General features: G+C 33.6%; 2 protein-coding genes across 6 annotated transcripts in view; one reads left to right on the top strand and one right to left on the bottom strand.

Moving 5' to 3' along the window:
- Positions 1-26,296, top strand: part of LOC145937593 (uncharacterized) — a 227,773-nt gene that overhangs the window by 61,089 nt on the left and 140,388 nt on the right. The window lies entirely within an intron of this gene.
- Nrx-1 (neurexin 1) overlaps positions 1-26,296 on the bottom strand; it is a 225,470-nt gene that overhangs the window by 109,921 nt on the left and 89,253 nt on the right. For 4 of the 5 annotated variants that reach the window (XM_083040738.1, XM_083040740.1, XM_083040739.1 and 1 more), the window contains exons 3-5: positions 23,642-23,783; positions 6,156-6,323; positions 2,151-2,311 (exon numbers count right to left, since the gene is read on the bottom strand). In XM_083040738.1, coding sequence (XP_082896864.1) covers positions 2,151-2,311; positions 6,156-6,323; positions 23,642-23,783 — 471 coding nt within the window. The remainder of the gene's footprint in view (positions 1-2,150; positions 2,312-6,155; positions 6,324-23,641; positions 23,784-26,296) is intronic. The other variant, XM_083040741.1, reaches the window with a different exon arrangement.

Genomic DNA, 26,296 nt, shown 5'->3' with positions numbered 1-26,296 from the left:
GTAAGTGAAGATAACCGGAGCGCGATAATAAATAATAAATGCGTTTGTGAACGCAGGTTAAGTGTCGTATATCTTTGTGATTACTCGCGGTTAGATTAATTTGTTATTAACATTATTTCATAATTAGGTCGTTAAAATCAAAAGATAAAATCGTTGTAGACTTTTATTCAGGTTTCTTCGCGTGCGCGATTGCGTTTAAGGATCAGAATCATTGAAAAACACACGTATTTTCTTTTAATCATGCTTCACAAATTCAGCTTTGAATGCGTCTAATTAAAAATGACGCCACAGTCTCTCGACGGAGTTTCGAACAACATTTTGCAATAATATCAAATATTCATATTATATTTAAAAATGTACACGTTCGCTCACGAAAGAAACATATGAAATCCTTATATTACGATGTCGGGTAAATATTGCCACAGTTTCGCCGCAGCTGTGGACGATCCTTTGGCACATGCTCGGGGAATCGATTTCTCGTTTACACAGCTGCGGAAGTGACTCAAACGAACAACGTGTGCTCAGGAAAATTATCCAAAGCACAGCGACGGGCATTAGCTATTCTCGACCCAATTCATGCGCTATACATCCGCAACCCTTAAATTGCCGCATATAGCGCGGAGTGGTTCATCCTCTTCTTGATACAAGAGATAACGAACGACAGAATAGAAATAGATAGAAGCTTGCAAGATTCTATATGTCACGTATTTCTCTCGAATCGTGAATTTTTGTTACCAATTTTTAGGACGACTTCTTATTTACAGAAACGTCTTTCCATAACTTTTGAATTAAAATCAAAAATTTTCTACAAAAATTAAATATTACAGTTTTCTGAATCAGCTGTTCGAAGGAAGTGTTTAATGAAATACATTATGTACTACGGGATCTTTTGACTGATCGCGCATTTCCTATTAACAATACGTATATTGTAAACGGTAAAACGGTAAAGAGATGATAGCTTTTGAATGGAAAAGAGATAAATTTAAGCTCTTTCACTGCTTTAACGCGTTCGGCCGTGTGACACTATTTTCGTGCCATTGTTCTACATTGAGCTACATGCTACATTATACACAACCGCTGTAACGAAGCATATCTATACCCATAACGGCCGCTTCTCTTTCTGCCATTCAGTTAACTTTAATTATGTAATTTAACTTTCCTTGTACTCTCTTTCTTTCTCTTCTTGATAATTTTATCTAATTTCTATATATGCAAATGTATAAAATATATAAATATATATACACACGAATAAAATTAGAAGAATTATAGATATTTTTAACGCAAGCAGTATTGAAATATTTATTAATAAGTATGATACGATAGGACACACATCTTATATATGTAATATCAATAATTAAATATTCAATAAATTGAAGATTATAAATATATGCACACATACATATATATATACCTATATATACATATATTTATATTCTTTAATTTAAAAAATATTAATTATTGATATTTGTTATTAGGATAACGAATCCCATATTAATAAACATTTCAATATTGCTTTTTTTAAATATTGATCGCGCTAAAAATGCGTAAGTAAACCAAATAACATTTTTAATTTACAATCCATTACTACAACGTATTTAAGAGCAAATATTAACTCGCTATAATTACCGCAACAGATCTCCACAACATGCATTGCAATTTAACAAGAGGTGCCAATATTTTGGCCATGATAAACCGATAAACTCATATCGTTCCTCAATTCGCGAAACTCGCGCGATGGAGACGCGCAAATATAATTGCATTATCTATTCTATCCACTGCGCATAATGCACGATGAATGTTGGTGTGCTCACTAGCATTAACAAAATTGGTCCCACGTCCATTCGCTGATCCATTTGGATCGTGACAGTATGAAAATTTAACGCCTTCAACGTCCGGACAGTACCGGATTTTCCACTTTCCGGTCGTTAAAATTGGATATTTAAAGTCGGAAGACAGACTGAAGTGATACCATATATATATCCGTGGATTTAAGCATTTCAAATACTTGTCCCGAATATCGAATACAGCTTCTGTCTATCTCAAATGTAATTCACTTCCGTGTCAAACTCTAACATCTTAAATTCATCAATAATGATTTCTTTCTCGGCGAGCGCTCGATTGCTTTTATAAAATAATAGAAACATCGTTACCTCCTGAACCTTCCTGTGGACGACGATCTTGTGCCACTGATTATCGTCGAATCGCACCTTGGCCGGCTTTATGTGCAGATCCAATCTTCCTTTGGCCAGGGTCATTCCTACCGCGGCGCCTCCGTCTCTCAGCGACACGGTGAGATAATCATCGCCCTCTCCTGTAATTAAAAAACGGGACTAATGAAGTCACGGTGAGTGTCTCGCGCGCGCGCGCAAATGAACCCTTATTTCGCTCTCAAAGCGGAGATAAAACGCGCTATTGAATTAACGTGACAGCCGGCCGCGACGCGAGATCGTCGGAAACGCTCGCAGCCAACCAGTTTCGGTCCATCATGGACCGTCGTTTTAGTCGCGGACATCTGTGTTGACGCGACCGGCGTTGACATTACTGTCCATTGAGCGCAATCCCTTTAACGTCGCACGCACATCGCACTGAGAGGTAACAAAAAAAAAACACAAAATTTGCAGCGCACGCACGCGGATTTCGATGCAACTTTTTAATCCCCATGGCGACATCGCGTCCATCGATTACCCTCGCTCGCTATATTTTTCGTCGAGCCCGCTCGCCGGATTATATCGCGAAGCGATGCGTATAAATCGATTAACGACCGTTTAACCATTAGTTTCGGGGCACTTAGTGTCCGGGCGCGACCGGTTAAAATGTCCGGCGATCGTCGTTAATAATTATCGTCCCGAACTTTGTCTGAAAATCCTCGCGGATTATGCTGTTCGGCTCGTAACGAATTGGAGAGTTAAGACGATTTTGCTGATGGAGAGTGTGCTTTTCTGATTAAAGGTCGGCGATATATAAAGAGAACGAACGTTTACACACACAATTGATATCAGATATACCATTTAGATTAATATATTTGAGACAATTACGTTCTCTCTCGTAGAAAATAAAATAAGAAGGGAAACAAATAAACAAATCGTCTATGAAAATGTCTTTTAATATATGCACAGTCTGGGTAAATAAATTTTTATGCATATTTTACTTTCTTGCATCTGATTGAATTTACAAGAATTCAACGGATTCGTTCGTGCGCGCGAATATTTTTCTATTTATTTTCAATCTTCCTTTTTTTTCACGACGCGCATAACAAATAAAAACGCGAAAATGCAAGAGACATCAAGACCCTACAAAGCAGAGAATCATAATTCTCGCCGTCGCGGACAGGAGGAAGAAAACTTAAGACGCGTCGCGCGAGAAATTCGCGGACGTGTCGTTACGCTCGTGAATTTCGCAAACGCCAACGTCGGATATTGCCGCAGTCGCTTTAAAATCGGACCGCGACCGCATACTAATTATCTCGCGGGAAAGGCGCAGAGAGAGAAGGGAGGCTGGGGCGACCGGAGCATATAAAAGATGCAGAGGGCACTTCGGACTTAATTGCTGCCAGCGCGGCGCATTAGCATGCGCCTAATTGTAAGTGCATTACGCGCGGTATCGCGCTCTTCGCTCGTGTAGCTATCGCGCGTCCCCGTCCCGTTTATTTGCACGATACGCGGATCGCTATCCGAAAACAAACGCGATAACGCGCGTTGCTCGGAGATAGCTGCGATGCGAGAAATCGGCAGCGCCAGCTTCCGTCGAGATTACATCGATTATTGATTAAAACATTCCCATATAAACCATTCCCCAAATTTCGTATCTGAATAAATATCTCATTGACAAGGCTAATTTTTAAAGTTAGAAATAATTGTTATATATACGTTTTCACCAATACATTGAAATGAATATATTGATAATTGTTAATATTAAATTACGAGCAATATAATATTGTGTTAATATTGGGTTATTTGTTTATTTAGCCCGAATAGTTTAGTTGGGCGAATTTATTCTGCTCGATTACTCTTCAAACGAAGTATCACGAAATCTCGTATCTTCTTCGTTACATTTTCGAGTAATATCTTTGCACGTGATGCATCGTGTTGCAGGTATAATTATTGCAAAATTGGGCGAAACAATTTCGATGCAAATTTAACGCACCGCGGTTCGCCGCGCGAAGGCAATCAGAAATATATAAAGAGCGCGAGTAGAGAAAGTCAAAGACTGGTCAGACGCGTCAGACGCGTCTTTCCCAAGGAGGCTATTTCGGGTGGGAATTCCCTTGCAACGCGATACCGCGATTTTGAAGAATGTAAAGTCGCACGACGACGATTATCCTCCGTGAAAATACAGGTATTCCAAATGCATGGCCGCGGCTGTATTACAGCTTATCTCGAGAACAAATGAGCGGCCTGGTGCGAGCGTGCCGCAAGGAGATGCAAGCTGGAGAAACAAGTGCTATGTGTATATATATATATATATATATATATATATCTATGTGTGTTTGTGTATATGTGTGTGTATGCATGTATGTGTGTGCATCGTGTGTGAGTGGTACGGCATTGCGGCTGCGGTATATAGGTTTCGAGTTGCCGCTGCAACCGGAACGGAGGTGCAAACTCCTCCTTTTACTGCGGATGGCGCAGTCTTGCCGTCTTGGCTGCGCTGATTCCCCGCCGTTCATTATGTAAGTATGCTATAAACTCGAGGTGTATGTACATGGTGTGCATCTGGAGCGTAAGATGAAGGAAGTCGTGATGTGGCACTATAAATGAAGAAGCGACGCGGATATAATAAAGAAATGAGATAATTGAGAAATCTGATCTCAAGCGCGGAATCAAATTTTTATCTCGGTTTGATTTATTTTTTCTCCGTTTTATTTCTTTCGAGCAGAACTTTGATCAAACGCAATCTATTTGTGTCCTCTTTCGCAGAGAGTTTTGTAACTTTTTAAATTCATATTAAAACTTTATTAAAGTTTATTCTTAATTAACTAGAAAATAAGATTTTGTAATTTTTTTTTCTTCATATCATTTTTGTTTATTATTTGCAATAAGTTCTTATTTTTTGCGACAATCTTACACACTTAAAAAGATTATTTTTTACGCATTTGTGTTAAGATAAAATAGACTATATAATTTTAACGTAACACAAAATCAAAAAATTTTTATTATATATTTTGTAGATAACATGTATTTTTGAAATTATATTGAAGTTAAAATTAAAATAATTATAAAATAATTAACATAATCATAGATTTGAATTGTGCTTTCAGAATGCTAAAGCTAAATAATTTGATTTACTTTCTGTAACTTAAGTTGAGATAAGACATGCATTATTCTGCTCAGGAAACTCTAAGCTAACATTTTCGGAATCAAGATTAATCGAGGTCAACCAAAAGCTCTTACCATACTTTGCTAAAATAAAAGAGGAAGATAACGAACAATAAGAATAGATAAATGAAAAGAGAGAGAAAATTCCTCTGGTTGCCGCATATCCGGGAGCCGAACCACTGGATCCTAATTGGCTATAATGTCGCCACGAGAGAAGGAGATATCGCAAAGATTTAATATGAGACCATTGTCCAAGATGGTACCATTGTCTATTCGCATTCTCTCGAAGGATATCCGGTCGTTCGTAAGTCACTCGATTAAATGCGACTCCATTGTAGACCTTCTCGAATTGTTTTCAATTAATCGTGCGCTTCTACGATCGATCGTTTATTTCCAGAACAGAAAATTCACAATATACATATATTATATATAGTGAATTTGATGTTATATATAATGAATTAATTTGCTATATTAATTCAATTGCCTTGCATATTTCTATTGTTAGCGAAACGGAAATATTTGCCGCGAACCAGAAATTTATTTAAACAATTTTGTCACCCGCGTCCATGCCATATTTTCAATCATTATTTTCACGCTTTTGATTTTATGCTCGGCATTTTGATATTAAATATTTGTTCATTAAGGAATTTTTTCTGTCTGTTTTCAAAATTGTTTTTCCAATTACAACTAATTTCTGTCTCTAACACTGGTTTTTTTTTTTTTTTTTTTTTTTTACTTTACCAGTTAAAGTGAAAATGAAATTGTCACTTACAGGGAAGTTATTATGTGATCGACAAAAGAAGTCATTCGCGCTGCTGGGGGAATGTAGGAAATACTTACCGGAATAAAATAAAAGTCCATTTGGCTGTCTCGTTTTGAACTGAAGGCTTATAGATTCCTGTGAACTGAGCACTGGTTCTCCTTTGCTCAAATCTATCGTGAGATACTCTGTCCCTCTGAAGGACGCTTCCGAAGGGGCTTTGTCTGGAACAGAAAAGAGCCACCGGTCTATAAATCGGTCAATTCGCCGCGACGAATTTTCGTTAGACTCGTTTAGCGAATTGGCTAAATCATGGACTAAAAGATAAGTAGAAAGTCTCTTTCATCTTTATTGGAACAGTATAAGAAAATCTTACGAAGAAAATTCGATTAAAGGGTAAAAATATTACATTAAAAATCTTTATCCTTTTGTAAAAAAAATTAATTACCAACTATTAACATTTATTATTAATATTTTCATGTTTAGAAGTAGATAGTGTGCATAAAAATGGGCAATAATCAATTGTTACTAATAAGATATATTATGAGGATATCCTAACAAGAATATTTGTCATACAAATAGAAATATGTCAAAATATGTATATAACTACACATTTATTATTTTAAATGACAGTTATATTTTACGACAAATTAATAGTAATACATAAGTATAGAAGGAGAACATATACATAATATAATTTTCTTTTTTTTTCAAATGTGCTAAATGATAAGATTTCTCAGTTTCTTCTCGTAAGTTTGCGAATCACAGTAATAAGCGCCGAGAATCCCGACCTATCATTTTGGAAGCGACGCGCCTCTCGAGAGAAAAATCGACGCGGGCGAATTTATCGCGGCGATTCGTTCCTAGCGCAGTTGAGCGAACTGAAAGAGATACGAAGTGGCGGATATATATATATAGTACACAGCCGGTTCTTCCTTCCTTCCGCGGATCGTCGGGATGATTTGCGGCAGTAATGAACATTTCAATCGGTGCATTCGACCCCTCACCACGGAGCGATTTGGCCACGTGCCAGTGCCATTAAAGTCCATCTTACGGGACTCTTTTTGCCCGACCGAGCTTACCTTTGTTTCGTCGCGCGATAACAATGGAAGATGGAAAATAACGGGATAGGCGAGTCCGTGACACCGGAAGGTCTCTCTCGAGCGGAATCTAGAAATCCGATTAAGTATCCCCGAGTCGAGTCGGATAAAGAGCGTCGGGACTTGTTTGCGACACCGCGAACGATGACGAATTCGAAACGAGCAGATCTTGACACTTAACAACTGCGAGGTAGGAGACGGAAAGAAAGTTTTGAACGTGAGTAAAATGGAAAAGGTGTGTTAAGCTTTTAGAATGCAAGAAACGTTCTGACGCTCTTAAATCAATAAAAAAATTTCATTTTCTTTTCTCTGTCCACTTTTCTATATAAATGTTGATAAATTTATGCAAAATAGTGTATTTTATTTTTACTTTTTAAAAAAGAAATTACGTTTGTTTCAATGCAATTCTATCTACAAGATGCTGAATGATGTTAACGAACGCGAAATATCTGAGCTATTTGACTAGGCCATTTAATTTTTTTCGGGGATTTAAATAGGACATAATTCGGACAATACCTATATTTAAAATAAGCGCCGTTTAATAGGCTATTTTATATATTTTCTTATTTATCATATACAGATTTTTAAAAATTCTTTCTTCCTACTATACTTAAATAAAATCTAACACACAAATTTCATCAATCCAAGCTATTAAGTCGCAAATGTTTATCTAAATTTTGTGTAAATTTATCGTAAATGCAAATTAAAGATTGTGTCTCTAAGTACTCTATAGAAATTATTAAAAAACACGACTCGTAAAACATGTTCCCGATATTAATGAAACGGAGTTTGCTTCGATCGTCTTCGATCGCGAAGACGCTGCGATAGCCGCGCGTGTTTCATTCGAACTATACTCTATAAGAAATGTCGAGCTTACTTGGTCATTGTCTTCCGTGGGCGTATATAGCGGCAGTTTAGTGGCAAGATTTATGATAAGAGAGGAACGCGCGCGCTCGCGCGAGCTCGATTGATCACGAGAGTGCGCCAGGTGCAGAATTACGCGGCACCCACTGCTGGCTTCCTAATGAATGGCTGGCGATTAATACGGATTATGGCGAAGGCGCGTGTATCGGCCTTCGCTAAGGCGTACTTAGTCGCGATTTATGCACAACTTTGTCAAAGTATTCCTCGATGCACGAGGAAAAGTTGCAGCAAAAACGTTAATCGAGGAAACGCGAAGATGCAGCTTCCGGATTGCTCTCGGGATGCATCTTGTATATAGATAAGTAAATTGGTTCTCTACAATAAACAAAAGATGATATCTCTTAAATTCGATACGAAGGAATTTCTCTGAATTTTTTAAATCTTATTTTAACGAGAATGTCTTATTTTATCGAGAGACACTGATAGATTTAAATTTATATATAAGCGATTAAAAAATTGTGAAACATCTTAAAAGCTTGTTCTTAAAGTTGTTCGGAACGAGAACAGGCAATGAACACAAGACAATTACCATAAAACCGTGGCATCTCGCGCGCGCATACTACTCTACCTAGATAATTACGCGATATCCAGCAGAATGGTGTTGCCAGGATTGGTTTTGCTCCATTGGGGATCATTTGGCGTCTCAACTAAATCGATCGCCCGATTTTGCAGTACTCGCGCGTATAACGCACGTGCCGGATAATTAACATCAGCCGCGCGTAATTACTCGAGCGAGCTAAGCATCCGCTTAGTTCTCCCGAGAATTAAATTTCTAGAGTGAAACAACGAGCGCGACTGTAGGATAAATTAAAAATGGCGCATGGTAAAAAAATACGTGTAATTCTTTATCAGTTATAACGAATATTTATGAATGATGTACTGGATATTATCTCGTTATTACTGTGATCTATATATAATAATTTTATTTAATCAATTTAGAATCAAATAAAAAATTTTTGATTTTAATACACTGATTTTAATATATTATGATGATAAGATGATAATACATTCTGATTTTAATATATTATTTTGTAAATTATTTACAGTAATATTTTTCAACTGGAATGCTAAAGATTTATATGAAAAAGTAACGTTTAATCAAATTTTCATTAATGAAAAATTAATAAAACTCTTCTTGTTTTGAATTTTATTTATTACTGAAAACACATAAACGTTCGATTCATATAATATCAGACACACTGGATATTACCTGAAAACTCGTTTAATTTGTTACGTGTCAACGTCTCATAACATATTCGCTGGATAAGCTTCTAAACTATGTCACAGCAAGAAAGCAAAGACGTGATATGAACATATCACGATGATGATACTTGTCCACTACATCGCATATACTGCCACTCGTTATTATCTTCGACGGTGATCAGCGCGTTCCTTCCATTCCTTTTTATGATCATCACGTACTCTACGATATTACAGATAATTTGTCATCTCTGCTTTTCCTTGTCTCTCGGATATTGAATCACATGCAATAGGGGGAAAAAAAAAGAAAAAAAAAGAAAAAGCGAGTTGTTATTTTTAAACATTTTATCTGTACGTGTGGCGTAATATATTTAATTTAAACAAAATAAAAAATTATCTTATTAAGAAATATGTGTTTCCTCTTTAGAAGTTATAATTTAAAAATATCTTGTCTATAAGATCCTTGATACAAAAAGGATATGATATAAAAATAAAATAATTATCTTCTTTTGATGTAAAAATATATATTTTATATAAAAAATTTTTGACATGTAAAATATTTCGTTACATTATTGATAAAACTGATATTGGAAAAGATGAAAGCATCTCTTTAGTTGATAATGTATTCACAAAAAAATAATAACAAGGAGAATGCCAATATTGAATAATGTGCTGCAAAGTATCGACTTTGTATTGTGATCGCAACATGGTCAGATATCAATCTAAAATTTTGCTTTTATATCTTACTTTTATAAAATCTTATATCTTTCAAAACTACTTAGAAGTCTTATTAGAAAAACTACTTAGAAATCTTATTTGCAATTTCAAACTTATTTTTAATTCTATAGATTAATATTTACCGTCAAAAAATTGTCATTATTAAATTACCAATATTTAAGAAAAATGTTAATGATTTTGAAATAATTTTGAAACAATGTTTGCTTTTTTTTAATACAATTGTGTGTGTTTTATGATATTAAATTACTCATAAATTATTACTCTATTTTATTTGCATTTTTATTTACAATTTATTGCACAATTTAATGACTTTACTAAACTTAAGAGTAACAACTTGAAATTCTTAATTCTTCATCAAATAATATGATTTTATATAGCGCATAGAGAAAAATTGAACATTATAACTTATCAAAATATTGGAGATAGATGTTATATTAGTTTAACCCAATATTCAAACTGCTCTTAAAAGAGAAAACTATCTGTTTTTCTTGAATAGCGATGAAATTCATTTGTTTAGCTTGAATTTCAGGGAACTTGTTTGGCCGAAGTAAAATAAACCGTATCGAAGCTTAAGCTTAAGGAGGTAGATGCGGAAGTATATACAGGTTTAATAAATCTCGACGGCTCACGCGGATAAAAGCGTGCTAAGGACGTCGTCCGATTTATTTAGTTCCTCCACTTTCGAATCTTTCCACGTCGTATTCTGCCTGCATTTAAAGGATTACCAAGTTAATTCTCGCAAACAGTTTGCTGCACGAAAAGTGCCTTTGGCGAAAGTAATTTGCAATCCTTCACCACAACAAAATGTAACAATAAAGTATTGAATAAATAAAAAAAGAGAAAGTGCGATACTTGATGTAATGATATAATGAGATTAAAAAAGTTAATTATCGACTTCATTTGTCTTATTCAAAAGACATTCGCTAAATTCATGATACATTTTTAAATACAACTCTCTATGTATGTATACAGATTAATGTTACTAATGTCTATATTAAAGTTAGCTAACAATATATTAAATTAATATTTTAAATTATTTATTTTGAATGAGACCTATAAAGTTTAAATCATCAATTTAACATTATCAGAATATGAATAAACCTGATAAATCGGTCATGCCTCTCTCTTAAAAATTAAAAATGTAATTCACTGTTAGGAGCTTTTATAGAATATATTTTATAAATAAATAAAATAAAGATAAATGAATTATATATTTATCATAAAAGTTGTGTAGCGAGTAAATTTGCATAATATTAATTACGGATTGATCCATTTGACCCAGTTTTATGTAATTAATTTTATGCAAAAGGAATGGTTTTTCTTTTTTTCTTTTTTAGTGGAAACTTGTATTAATAAACACATCAAACTAGCGTTTGTTTACTCCGGTTTAATTATAGTCGGAGAGAGTCGGTTCTCTTTTGCCCTTACAACAGAAATCTAACCCACATCGTAAACATAGCCAGAGACTTCTCTTTGTTTGACTGTAAGAAATATTGTAGCCCGCGGAGATCCCTTAAAACAATAAAGCCTTCTATCTGTATCGTAGAGAAGACAAAGTTCTCCGTACTAAAGCCGGGACCAAGAAACTATCTATCTTTTTTTCGTAGACGATGCACGATGTATGTATCAAGGAAACTGATTGACATTTTGATAAAGCTGCAATTATAATGCGAAATCGGCAATTATATATTTTTATTATAGCATTTGCGACTGTAAGAGTTTTTAAACGTTTATAATAATAAAATATCTAGTGCGCGCGCTAGAGTAAAGTTAACAGAATAATTTTTTTAAATTTTTCTTTTTTTCAAGCAAAAGATGTACCTAATATACCAGTACGATCTACAATACAGAATATCCCTGTCGTATAACATCGTGTATATTAACCATGGTAATTGCATGAATATTAATTGCGAGAAATTTTCGTAGATCAATAATCTCGTTTCGGCTCTTTTTTGTAAATCAGTAAAACAAGAGAAAGAAACCGCTTGAAATTCATGGCTGAGAATGGCCGCGACGTCTTTCATAGCCGCTTCAAAGAGTCGGCGAGAGAATCTCGGCATTTTCTGCTGGTATCCACCTCATGAACCGACCGAAGCTATCATATTAGCATGTATATTGCGTCATGTCGGCGCGACACATGACGACATCGCTCACCGGAAACTACCAAGGTGGATACGAACCGTCGTTTTACTATCGCACGCTCCGTTGCGGCCTGCAAGCTCCCGAGAGACTTAATGCACGGTCCTCGGTCGCTCGGGTCCAGCTTGAACCCGGGCGCACCGTTTGAGAAAGGTACATACATTGTCGCTTCGCCGCGAAATCTCGCAATGATGTATTGTACGTTCCAACTCTCGAGCGAGAAACGCGAAAATTGCGTTCTGAGTGCATCGGTCTCTGCGTATACCATCGCAACGCGTCTTATCATCCTCCTGTCAGACTTTTGCGAAACATCTGATATCGCTGCGCGAGATGTCACACGACGTTTCGCCTGTTAAAGATATTCAGCTCGTCATTCTATGAACTTTTAACTACGGCATGTCGTATAACAAAAATTGTGAATGTTTTTGGACAAGTTATATAATCTAATAATAGATAAAATATAATGATAACGGAATATCTCTTTTTTGATTATAATAATAATATTAAAATAATATTTTACATATTTTTGTAGGTTTTTATAAACCTGTTTCGTAACTCTCATCTATTTTATATTATAATTTTTATTATGTTTCTACAGTTTTCAGTAGATATTGATTTTTGGAATCAATCTCTCTCGAATCTGTATTTTCGTTTGCCTTTAACAAAGACCATTTACTCAAAAGCTTAAAATAATATTTTTATTTTATGTGTAAATATCTGCGGATATAAATTTCATTAAAAAAATTTTTAGTCAATTTAAAATCCATAAAAAAAATAGTGATCAATTTTAATACTCTTTTAATAATTATACGCAAGAAACAATTTGATTAGTCTTTTGTATGTTGTACGAAAAATTTATTTGGATAAAAAGGATTTTAACAAAAACGGAGAATTCATATTTTCGGGATTAAGTAAATTCGTAGCCGGAACAAAGTGGGGAAAACAAGTTATTAGGGCAAGGCGACGCGGCGGAACATCAATTCCATGCATGAGTGCGTGACGAGAGGCGCATTCGCGCCGAGAGAACGCGATGGAAATTACCGGTCGTATTCTGGCGCGCGATTGTGCCCAAACCCCCGGTTATATTGAGTTCTGCGAGTGGCGGAACTCTCGGCGCATTCGTCCTGACCGCGACGAACAGAATGGCCGGAAATTCTCTTGCATAACGGACGCGGCCAAAGACTTTCAAGGCTCGATCCCGCGGGAATGCATCCGAATCGAAATCCTACGTCCTCCGCAGAATGTTCCCAGGAGCATGAACAGCATGCACCACGTGTGTGTGTGTGTGTGTGTGTGTGTGTGTGTGTGGGTGTGGGTGTGTGTGTGGGTGTGTGTGTGTGATAGGAATCCGACTCAATAATTCAATATTTTTTCTTTCTTTTTTCGCAAAATACAAGTGATTTTAATTGATTTTCCTTTCTTCCGTTAAAATCTGTCAATAATTTGTGTCACAGAGAAACTTGTATTAGAGCATTTCCAGAATTACACAGGCTCCTCGCTGTGTCTTTCAACAATTACAAGGGGAATCAAATCGAAGCGGTTTTTCTTTTCTTCCTAAAACAATTAGTGCGAGAGAGAAGCGATTCTCAGCCCTATCTCAGTCTTGATTAAATCATAAATATCTTTATAGGCTTCCATCAAGTATAGACGTTGCAGCTAAACGGATTTTGTTTCGTATCAATAATCGTGAATCGTGCAGCATCCGATCGATGTATATTGAGCATTTCTATTTTTCATGTCTCAATAAAAAAAATACAGTTTTTGTTGCGACTTATCACCTCCTACAATCTGCTCGATACTCCAGGAACACCTCGTGTATACGCAGTGATAGTAAAGGATATAAGCGGCCAATAAACGTAAACAAGTCCCACGATGCCTCACCGAGTAGCCGATCATTTTCGCGTCGAAAAGCTCTCACGAGGAAGCGTGAAAATCGATAAATCCAGACGACGTCTGGATATAAAATGACGTAAGAGTGTCGGCTATCTCACGCATCGATTTCGTCGCGTTGCAGCGCGACGAATACAAAAGTCATCCTATCGAATAATGCTTCATCCCGCATTCGCGTGACGTAATATTAAAAAAGTTTTCGCAACGCTGAAAACGTTAAGCCTGATTTATACCGCGAGCCTGTAAGACTCCTGCGACAAGTATGTCCTGGCGAAATCCGCGCGTGATCGGGCAAAGCCTATTTGATCGTTTTCAAGAATTCTTCAAACTTTCTCTTATATATAAAATCGAAAATTGATGAAATTTACATTTCAGAGATGTCCTCCGACTGAAATAGCTCAGAAATATATCATATACTAAGTAAGAAATGTACACAGTGTATCTGAAGAAGATGTCTTTTTCGTGATAGATTTCTTTGATCAATTTGGTATAGATATTTTCTTTCCTACCAGAAACATCGAGGTAAACATATTTTATGAAGTAAAAAAGTTACTTTCTCTCAATACGTTACGTTAAACACGGTATTAATTTATTTTTTTTTTTACTCTTGTTAGCATTTTTTTTAAGAATAGAAATTTAAGGTAAATTTCATTATAAACAATGCTAAGAAATAATATAAATTAAATATTTCTTCATCTAAACGTGAAGTGAAGTCGAAACATCGCGATGATACCTATAATTGCGTTGTACAGCATTGCGGCGACCTATTTAATAAATTCCTGCAAGACGATAAAAGCAGCATTAACGCTGTCGTTCGATCTCATCCTCTAGACGTTGTCGTCGTCGTCCCTGTAGGATTAGCCGAGTAATCTCTCGAAGAGCCTTGAGAAGTAACGAGATCCCGCGGGAAACGACACAGACTTTTTCTCATCTCAGGAGTAGTGCATCCTGCGACGCCACCTCGCAGAAATTCGCTGCTCTCTTTTCTGCACGTGAAGCGCTTTCATTTCCAAGGGGCGAAACGTGGGAATAAAGCGTCGCTCGTTTTCGAAACGTAAGCGCATGAGGAACGAGACGAGAGGAGAGAGAAATTTTCGCGTGACGTTTTGATAAAATACCGAAAAGAGTTGCGCCGCTTCCCATTGAAATTGGTAACAAAAAAAAAAAACCGATAATTAGCGAGCGCAAAATTGTTTAACTTGAATTGTTCTATTGTCAAGAGAGGAAAATCAAGTGCAATGAGAGAGTGGAATACAAATAAAAGTAAATGAATATTTCACAAAGTCAAAAGATTGTTATGTAATATAGAAGCATTTTGATTACTATTTCGGATTATTTTCATTCGGAGGGAGATAAAAAATATGTCGAATTTATGTAGATGTTAAAAAATATAATAAAGTCTTTGAATTTAAAAGTCTTAACAAATACTGTAATTAAAATAAATTTACAAACATTTTAATAGAAATATTGCACTGCTTTGTATAATTTTGTTTTAATCCTTTTTTCAAAAGAAAGCTATATTTCAGTTCTCGACAAGTTCTGCTTACCAAATGCGAATATTATCGAATATTCTGTACAATGTGTACTGCTGGATACGTATAATGCAATGTTACCTTATGTACACATAAAACAGACGGTACACAATACGGAAAATTCGATCGAATATATATGCATACGTACGTTAATTATCGTGGCTCTTTAATAATTTTGCTTACCACGTTTCTCTTGCCGATTGAATGCCGAATTTCTCTCGTCGGACGAGCGTTTGCTTCATAAATATTGATTACTTATCGCGCGGCAGTTATTGCGAACAACTCGTTTATAACCCAGAAACCCGAGCCGAGCGACCCTCTTCGCAGCTCGTCGCTTTGTATCGTTGCAGCGGAAAATTGCAATCGTCAGACCGTACGTGTAAAATCGGCCTAAGCCCCAAAATTTAATAAAGCCGCTTTTTCTCTCGCAGGCACAAACGCCTTCTCCACTGACCCAATTGACGTGCCGGGGCGCAAAGTGGCATAAGCCAGCAGATGTAATAAAACAGTCTAGTCTAAGCTAAAAGTCTGGTTGAAATAAAGTCGGACGAAATCTTTTTTCGCCCGAGAGTGGATGAAATGTTGGCGTATATAAATTGTGCTTGGCACAAAATAATTTCATGGATTAAGAAAAGAGTAGACATTATTTATTTAATATAAAAAATATGTTAATATAAAAAAATTTAATATAAAAAAGTATATATTAATATATACCAATTTTATTTAATACGTACGTATTATCTTATATGATACGTTTATAATTTTTGTACGTATAATAGCTTTCAATTAACAATTTAATTTTAATTTTTAATTTTAATTAATCTATAGATAATTATTACATTATATATATATTCAATTCATCTACCTTTAGTTTTATTCCCCATGGTACACATTTCACCGGACTTCTTTTAACTTTCATCAAACTGCTATTATAACGCCAACTAACGCAATTCGAACTTGCGAAATTTGTTTTCCGTCTTCGGTGCTCATTAATAATCAACAGAATGGCGAACGACGAGTGCATTAATGAATTATATATCGCTCTTACACAGTTTTAGCACGGTTGAGGCGTTAAGGAATTAAGGATCGGGCAAAGTTCGTCGCGAGTTTGCCGCACTAGAGAGACCATAATTCTTCGCAACCGGAACGTACGAGTAATTGCTCCAAGTCCCTTCTCACCTTATTTTCCTTGTCGTCACTTCGTCGTCCTGACAATAAAGAGGACTCGAGAGTTATGCCACTTTAATATCATGCTACTGATTTCCGAGAATGGCGCATAATTTAATACGCAATATACAAAACGTCTCAAAGCCACTATATAATTGTCTTTTTTTAAATACAATTTTACTAACTCATAATAAATAGATTTTCTTTTAAAAATGTCGAGATACGTGTGAGTTTCGAGTAATCAAAAATGAATTTGACGAACTTGAAGAGGATCTTTTGACGAGTAAAGTTAAAAGAAAAAATAAGTGAGAAAACAGAGTTCTTGCGAAGATCTAAGAAATATATCAAATGAAACTTGAAGAGGAGACAGACTTTTTTGCATCTTGTTGAGAGAGACTGTTAGAAGATTCCTCTGGGATCTCCGCGACTCAGAGATGCGGCGCACGAATTTGCGCGCGAAAAACTTAATTAACGAACGTTTCCTGCCTCGTAGTCGTGCCAGATATCTGCTAACAACGCAACAAAATGGTCGTTCATAATCCACGAGGACAGCACCCTTCTGACAGCGGCCCGCAATTGCTTCCAGCATGATGCGAGTCGGTTACCGCGGCATAAATCCTGCGTGGAGAGAATATCACGGTCTTCTCTTCCTATATGTTGTAATCGGCCAAGGGAACTTTAACTCCGACTATTGTCGGAAATCCACCGTCCGTCCCTCTGTCTTTACCGGTATGACGTATCCAACTATTTCCGACCGGGCTTTTTGCTCATCTCAAACGAGACACCGCGCCGTTGGAAAATGAATTTTCCGACCGGATGCGGATAACTCTTTGTCGGCGATCCACCCCCTGGTGGATAACGACGGTCGAGGATAATCGTGAAGGGCGCGGTGAAGCGTAATCCGCGTTATTAACCCCGTTGGTCGAGGATACTCTTTGCCGTCATGTGACGGTGATTACATTCAACACAGCGACAAATACTTATGTGCGGAATTCAATGTAGACGCGTTTCAAATGCATACTATTGAAGATGATTATTTAAATCATTTTATTTTTAAAAAAAATATTATAGAAATTTATTTTCAACGCGAGGAAAGATGAGGAATGTAGATAGAAATACACGTGAAATATTGGCTTAAAATGCAATTAAAATTTTATCAAAAAAATTGAAATCTAAAAAAAATTATTAGAAATTTTTATATTTAAAATCAAATTTTAAACTTTTAAACTTGCATAGATTATTAAATTAAGTATTTTTTTTTATTTATTATGTCAAATGTTATTTCAAACGTTATGTAATAACTTTATAAAATATTATCTCATATTTATTATTTGTATAATTCAGTATATAGAAAAAATAACGCATACATGTTTTTCAAATATTATTTTGTTCATTTTTGATATAGTATATAGCTGTGTGATAATATCACCTACATAAAACTAATATTATTCGATTTATGTATACAATAAAACTGGTGCAAAACTAAATAGATATTTTTACAATCATTATACCGAAGGAAAAATGTGAAATAGCTTTCATAATTTATTGCAATCTTACGATTCTCTGGATAATTTTCGTACAGATAAGTAAGAAAATTTTGCGGTCTCTCCTGAGTTGTAGACGAATTCGAGTTTCGGATAGTGGACTCGATCATATACGATATTGCGGGTCATTACGAACAGATTCGGGATTCTCGAGTACTCGCGAGTCATACGAGCCTAATTCTGAGCGGGTATAACCAGCGGACTGGCGGAATGCATTGGTACCTCGCAAGGTATGCAAATTAGCGACTAAACTGCACTGTTGACGTAGAACTGAGCCATTGATACGAAGAACCAACCTAGCCTCGCCTAAACCGCTGTTCGGTTGGCGCCGTTCGTCGTCTGCCCGTTGTTTACCGTGTGTTTCACTGTACAGCTCTCGGAGTGTTCTTGGTGATTTACGTGATTTCGCCGCTGATCCGTGGTTAGAGCTTAATATTGTAATCGAGACTGCACCGAGGGGAATTCAACGCTTTAGAATTATGATCGTATCATTTATATCTACTATTTTTGTTTCATTTTGCTATTGGATAAAAAATACATTTAAAAATAATAGAAGAAAATGATTTCCAATATATATTTGTAAATTCGTTCGCAAAAAACAATTATTACTCTGATAAACACTTTTAATATTTTGTTTATTATACGTCACACGATTTTCCTTGTATTTTCGTTTTATTAATTGTTAGCGTTGTGAATATGAGCGATATTTATTCATTTCTGAACTGAATTATAATGGATGTTCGTTATTGATTTGTAAGTGATTTATTCCTTATGCAGCAATTTTATCATTATTACATTTAGATTCAGCATAATAGATTAACTGAATACATAAATTTTCAAAGTGAATGGGAAACAAATTATGAAGTTTGATGATTACATATAGCAAAAGTCTATTTAACATCAAGTATCAATTTCATTAATTTTTTTTATTTCTGTGATATATTGATGGAAATTATGCAGGATAAACAATAATATCTAAACAATAATATCTAAACGGTTTCTACGCAAGCATAGAGTGGAGCGATAAAATATGCAATTTATCTAAATCAATTCTAAATGTTAATAGATAAATAATAGTAAATAATCAATGAATGATTTGTGATTAATACGTGTGTTGATAAAAGTTAGAAGAATTATGTTTATTATAAAAGAAGTTACACTAAGGTACATATAATTAAAATATACATGAACAAAAATTATATAAATACACATACAACAAATACTTCTATGATATAAAATGTGTATGATATAAAAATCTAATTTAACTTTTCAAAACATCTTATAATTCGACTATATTTTGTGTGCACAAAATTATATAAAATTTAATATTTTATTGAATAATATATTATTAGTATTATCATCTGTTTTTCACATCAGAAAATTATACGTTGTGTTACCTAAGCCGTTTATTTTCGCATTAATAAAGAATCTATTCCTAAAGGATCTAAATATAGGTACATACCTATATACCACCTAGTTAGAGCTACGATCTACTGATTACTCGAGCTGATATCTCTACCATTGCCGCATACCATTATCGCGGATATGTGCTTTGTATTTGTAATTAGCGAGACTCACTGTAATCCCAAGCCCAGTAATCGCCAGCACCCGCCGTAGGCAGCATCGTGCTCCATGCCTCTATATGCAAGAACAGAAAGAAAGAAAGGAAGAAAGAGTAAAGAACTGAACCATGCGTCGAGATCGATCGTATCCTTACACATTTTCTAGAAAGAAGAAATAAAACCCGCGCGCTCTTTCAGTAATTTAAATACTTTCAAAACATTCGAGCTATTGTTAAATTAAAATTTCCCTCCCGCAAACGCAAATATCGAGTGTTAACCAACCAAGTTTCTCTGAGCGAAAGCCGTGCAAAGTTGAATCACTTTGCCCAGATAACGATTCGCCGCGAGCATAAACTCTTGATTATCCAATTTAAGGCGGATAATGCGAAATGAGCGGTTTATCTTAATCTATTTTATATTATGTTCTACTCTTGACTTGCTCATTTATATTTATATCTTTTAATCTTTCTTCTATGAAAAAAATTCAAAAATAAGCGAAATATCAAATGTCAAATACTAATCAGTATTATACTTTACTTTTAGCGATATATCGACTTATATTTTCATGATTGTTTTCATTATATAGTTTCCTATATTTTTATATATCAATGATAATGTAATAGTAATGTAAATTTCATTCATTTAAAAAAAACATATTTCTTTATCAATAATATACTCATTTAATCTTAAGAGTTTAAATCTAATTGTTCTATTTCTCAAGATCTTTATAATATATGTGCAACATATTAGTTGATTATCAATTTGTCTGTTTCTTCTTTTCTTTCATCTTCTTATAATTTGTACATATATCTTTTCTTTATTCACGAAATAGCAACATCAGTTTATCGCGATATTTGTTAAGAAATTCTGATAGAACGATTATTTTCACCCTAATAAATTATACTCTTTTTTTTTTTCTTTGTGTTTTAGCTCTCATTTCTAGCTTCGCTATTTTATCTTGCGCGGCTGTAACACTCTCATCCTTTCTCTTCACCATCCCATTTTCTTCTTCCTTTTTCCTCCATTCGTTTCAACATGGTCATTAAGGCTGGAAATTACATTATATCGCGTATAACGGCTGTGCCTGTCAGGCACGACGAGGACAATCGCGCCTTGCAAAAAGCTTAAGAGAGGAATTAAAATGAAATTGTCCTGGTTCCTTTTGCGAGGAGTCCTCTTTGAAGTTTCGCGTTCTTCTGGACGATGTCTCAGTAGCGACAAAAGACTCGGCCGTGAGTTCGCAAAGACTCGCAATTATCAGTAAAGCAAGCCTTTGAATAAACATTCCACGTTGCAATCTTCGATAAAGGAAAATTGTTTATTCGGGCCATGAAGACATCCCTTTTCTACCATGAAACTCTCGACTCTCAATATCGAGAATTGCAAAACCATTTTATTTAGTACATTCGTTTATTGTATCGAGTGCTCCGAAATTGAATATTTTAAATACTATTATTTACAATACAAAGATAACTTTACACAATGTTTTACGCGCATTTTCTATAATTGTCTTTCAAAGTGGAAAAGTTATAAAGCTTTATACAAGAGTGAGAGGGAGAAAGAGAGAGAGATATTTTACCATTAAAAATAATTTACATCATAAATATATTTTGAAACGTACGCGAAGTAGTAGGAAATTCTCAAGAAGTAAAATTATCATTAATGTGCACGGTCGAGAATACTCCTTTTCGTGGACAAGACGAAAGCTCGAGAAAACGCAGAATTTTATCGTAGAAAATAAATTGCAATTAAGGTAAATCCGGTATGTTGCTTATCCGTGAGAGAAATGTAATCTCGTTCTCTGCTATTAAATCTGTCGAGCGTCTTCTGAATTTTCTGTAAGAAGGGATCTCTATATCCCGACGATATACGTTTTTACAAATTAATATAATTATTTTATATTTTTCATTCTACTGACATTAAATAAGACACTTCTAATCATTTTGCTTGATGAAGACTGTAATTTAAAGTTAGTAAATTTGTAATGATTGAAATCACACTCTGCTAAAAATATGTCAAGGAAAAAATAGAATTAAATTCTTTACAATAACGCACAACAATTTTTTTTATCTTTTTTAATAAAATATCAGGATCCCATATTCTTTCTTATAAATAATTAAAATTTTTTTTTTTATAAATTATTGGTTATGACTTCAGAGTCTTGCGACAAGTTTTCTCTCAAATGCTTTGAATGACGGGAGCAAATATAAGCAAATATGCGAATAATTTTCGCATATTTCGCCAATCTCATTCGCAATTGCCGAATCGCCTCCGTTAACGACTCCTTAGTGAGCGCACCTCATTAACGAGGAACAAGTCTGATTGTAATTATCGGTGAACCGTCTTGGAAACGACCTCGACATGCTTGACTTCTCTAATTGCCGGTGGCTTAAGAGAGGGAAAAATCATTTCGGGACGCCATCTCTCGTTTCTGCAGCTGTCGGCAATTACGCCTCTCATTAGGCGACTCGGGTTTTCTCGCTAATACGCGTAAAAGTTAACAACAAGAAATATGCGCTCTATATAGTTGTCTAGATATTTTATCGTTAAAAACGATGATCGATTGGACAAAGCACGAGAGAGAATAAAAGCGACGTTGACCGTGACAAATCGTGTGACATGTTTCCTATACGTGTCAGGATGCAAAATGTAAAGACATAATGAATATTTGAAGGAAAGATTCGCCGTTTGCATAAACTTCGTGCGAATGATTGATATTGCATTTAATGAAACGTGATTTGCAATAAATTATCAACTAAATCGAAGGACATAAAATTCGAATGTCACGAATAGATTGTACATTAATAAAATAGTGAAATATAGATCATACAAAAAGCAAAAACCACAATGCCGAAACCACATACAAAACCGATTTAGACGGATACAAATGTCAAAAGTGAATTAAATACAATACAATTTTGACAAAGAAAATAGAGCTTTTAATAAACTGTGATAAATCAAGTCGTTTAATATTTCAAAATTAACAGATGCAATATGTTTATATATTTATATACATGTATATAAATTTATATATATATATATATATATATATATATATATATAATTTCTATGTCAAGTATTGTAAATTATTAATAAAAGAATATTTTAAAGATTTTTTTATCTTTTTACATCTGCAAATGGTGACTAGTTTGATTTACCATAATTTATTAATAATTATATTTTTAAGATTACGACTGCATACATGTATTGCACACGCTCCAAATATAATAATGAAAGCAATAAATATTATTATATAGGTATTTGCGGATTGTTCAATTAAATTATGTTCAATGCACATAAATAAATCCGCAAAAATAATTTCTACTTCTCATTTTTACTGATTATATGGTTTATCTTATATTGTTTATTATTGTATATGCCATGTGTAACGATGGCATGATGAGATTTTATTTTTCTATTCTATTTTTGAAGATTTGTCTTTATATAAATTTTGATTTATCCCTTAATAATATATAAATATAGTTTAGAAGAAACGTGTATAAATAGATAATAATTCAATTCATTTTAATCTAATAGATCGTCAAATAGAGCGACATTAATAAACTAATTATTTCTAAATGTATTAATTATTTCTTAGTTATTATTATTATATGACAACGTATTACGTTATAATATATATTTATTAATACTATAAAAAAAATTAAGAGTAGTATTTATTAAACGTAAATTGTTTCAATAAAAGATAATTTTTGATTATAATCAATTTTTAAGAATAACACAGATTAAATATTAAAAATCAATTTACTAACCTTTCTCGCAGTATGCGCCCTCGTAATCGCCGATACGACATTCGCAGATCGGTCCGCTGTCCGTAGAAATGCAAATGCCACCATGCTGACACGGATCGCGAGTCTCGCAAGCGTCTGTTGTATTCACAATATTGCGTAAACTCTGTAACACACATCACAGTATAACATTAGGGAATTATTGAATTTGAATTACAAAATCATTATTTTTTTAGTAATGATATTGTTATTGAGAAGCACAGTAAAATTATTTGAGTTATTGATTCAATACTGCAAAAGCACTAAAAGAGATAATAAAATTAAGCACTAAATGTGTGTGTGTGTGTGTGTGTATTTGAATATTTGCAAGAGAGAGATGATAAACTGCATTATATGAAAAAAGAAGAGTTTCTTTATAATTAAATATATAATTAAATTAATTTAAATAATTAAATTAAATTAATATAATTAAATTAAATTAAAAATATAAAAAAATGTATATACATTTAATTAGCATATTTAACACAGTATAATTAAATGTAGCTTTTTTAATAATATAATATTTTTTATAAAGTTTTTAATAATATAATATTTCAAATGTAAAATAATAGTAGCTTTACACACTGTATGTGTTCATTATAAAATTAAAAGTATTATAACATATAACATGGAAAAATATTTTTTTATCTGTATAATAACTAAACTAAAAAGTATTTTTGGAAGGACAACTACAAACTATTCCTACTATTGCATGCTGCAGTTTTCGTATCGTATTATGCAGCAAATTTCTTGCATATGCTAGCTGCAGTAATATAACTTCTTAACATGAATCCGAAAAAGGCTTAGTGTGTGAGAAAGAGAGATGAAAATACATACACAGGCAAAATTCTTTATTTTCTACAATATTTTCTTCCTGTGGTGTTTGTGACAGCATTTCAAGTACTTTGATTGATGCCACTTAAATATTCAAGACTATAATAGAACAATGTATCTGATATATCTTGCATATTCTCATCGCTTTTAGAACAAATTTGACATTTAACTATTAATGTGTATGTAATATCTTTCTCTTACTTGACATTAATACAAAGTGCAATATATTAAATATAAATTAGATTTTTAAGTTTAATTCTTAAATGCTGAAACGAAGTATCGCTTTTTATGGGAAAGATGATATCAATTGATTGCAAACAAGTAATTTTGAATTAATATGTAATATAAGAAATATAAAAAACCATTTATTCCTTTTTCATTTATGCAGAATAATTTAAAAGTGCAAAATTGTCATATTATACAATATTATATATGTATATGACATAATATGATATTGTGTAATATAATAATTTTTGCACTTTTTTGAATTATTCTGCATAAATGAAAAAAGGAATAAATGGTTTTTTATATTTCTTATATTACATATTAATTCAAAATTGTCATATTATATAATATCATATTACGTATATGATATTACCATATACAATATCATATTGTATGTCATATTATATTAAGAGATCTAGATAACATATAAGACTTTAAATATTTCTCTGTATTTATTTTTTTAAATACGTATCTTTTTAAATGAATTGTAAAACATATATTTTTAACACAGCATATATATTACTTTTCTGAAAGGAATATATAAATAACGCGTATTTGTGAGATATATATATATATATATATATATATATATATATATATATATATATATATATGTTTCATAACATTTATTCGCAATATTCGTCGCGATATTACGCAGCGAGAATTAAAGAGAAAATAGCGTACTTTAGCGTGAAGAACAGCTTCCGCACACACATTTTCTCAATTTACATTTATCTTTATTTTGCGAGCTTACAGAACGCGCCGTCGCTGCGGTAAACGTCTTTTTTTACGATTCATTTACCTTGACAGTGCACACCTTAAACATCTTAACTTACTTTGCATTACGCACCGTCAATGTTTTAAGTTTCGCAAACGAGATTTTTTTTTATTCTCAGAAGCCGACCATAATCGACTTTTATGAATTCTCTTTGTACTGTGAATAACCAGACATTGATCTTGTTTTCAAAGTTCTTTTAACGTTGGTCCAACTTGATTCGAGTCTTTTATAATCAAATAGAAGCATTCACAAAGATCAATGTAAGCTAGTTTTGAAAAATCAAACAAAATTCAAATGGTTTTGATGGTCAGAATATCACGATTTTTATAATAGATTATCTAATCAAGTTATTTGCATTAAGAATTTATCCCAACAATAAATAATACAATTTTCTCCGAAATATGAGAAATTTATATATAAAATATTTTTTTAGCATGAATATGTTTAGCATATAAATAAATATGGATAATATATATAATTAGATGAAATTCTTTATATCTATATAATATATATAATATATATTATATAGATACAAAGAATTTCGCCTAATTATTTTCGTACAACAAAATTATCTTATCATTTCGTCCTATGTCTGACTTAATCTACACTTAACTCCTTGAATGCGTAATGGGTATAATTTACAGTGTATCTTATACATACATATTGTATATATATTATATATATATATATATATATATATAAAAAATTTTGCCTAATTATTTGTTTGTGCATGAAATTATCTCATCATTTCATCCTATGTCTGACTTAATCTATAGTAGTACTCTGCGTTGATACCACTGCTT

This window comes from Prenolepis imparis, unplaced genomic scaffold (assembly GCF_030444845.1).
Source record: "Prenolepis imparis isolate NDT839.2.m4 unplaced genomic scaffold, iyPreImpa1.0 SCAF_6, whole genome shotgun sequence".
NCBI lineage: Eukaryota > Metazoa > Arthropoda > Insecta > Hymenoptera > Formicidae > Prenolepis > Prenolepis imparis.
The sequence above is the reverse complement of the archived record's forward strand: the minus strand, read 5'-3'. Positions and strand labels throughout refer to the sequence as shown.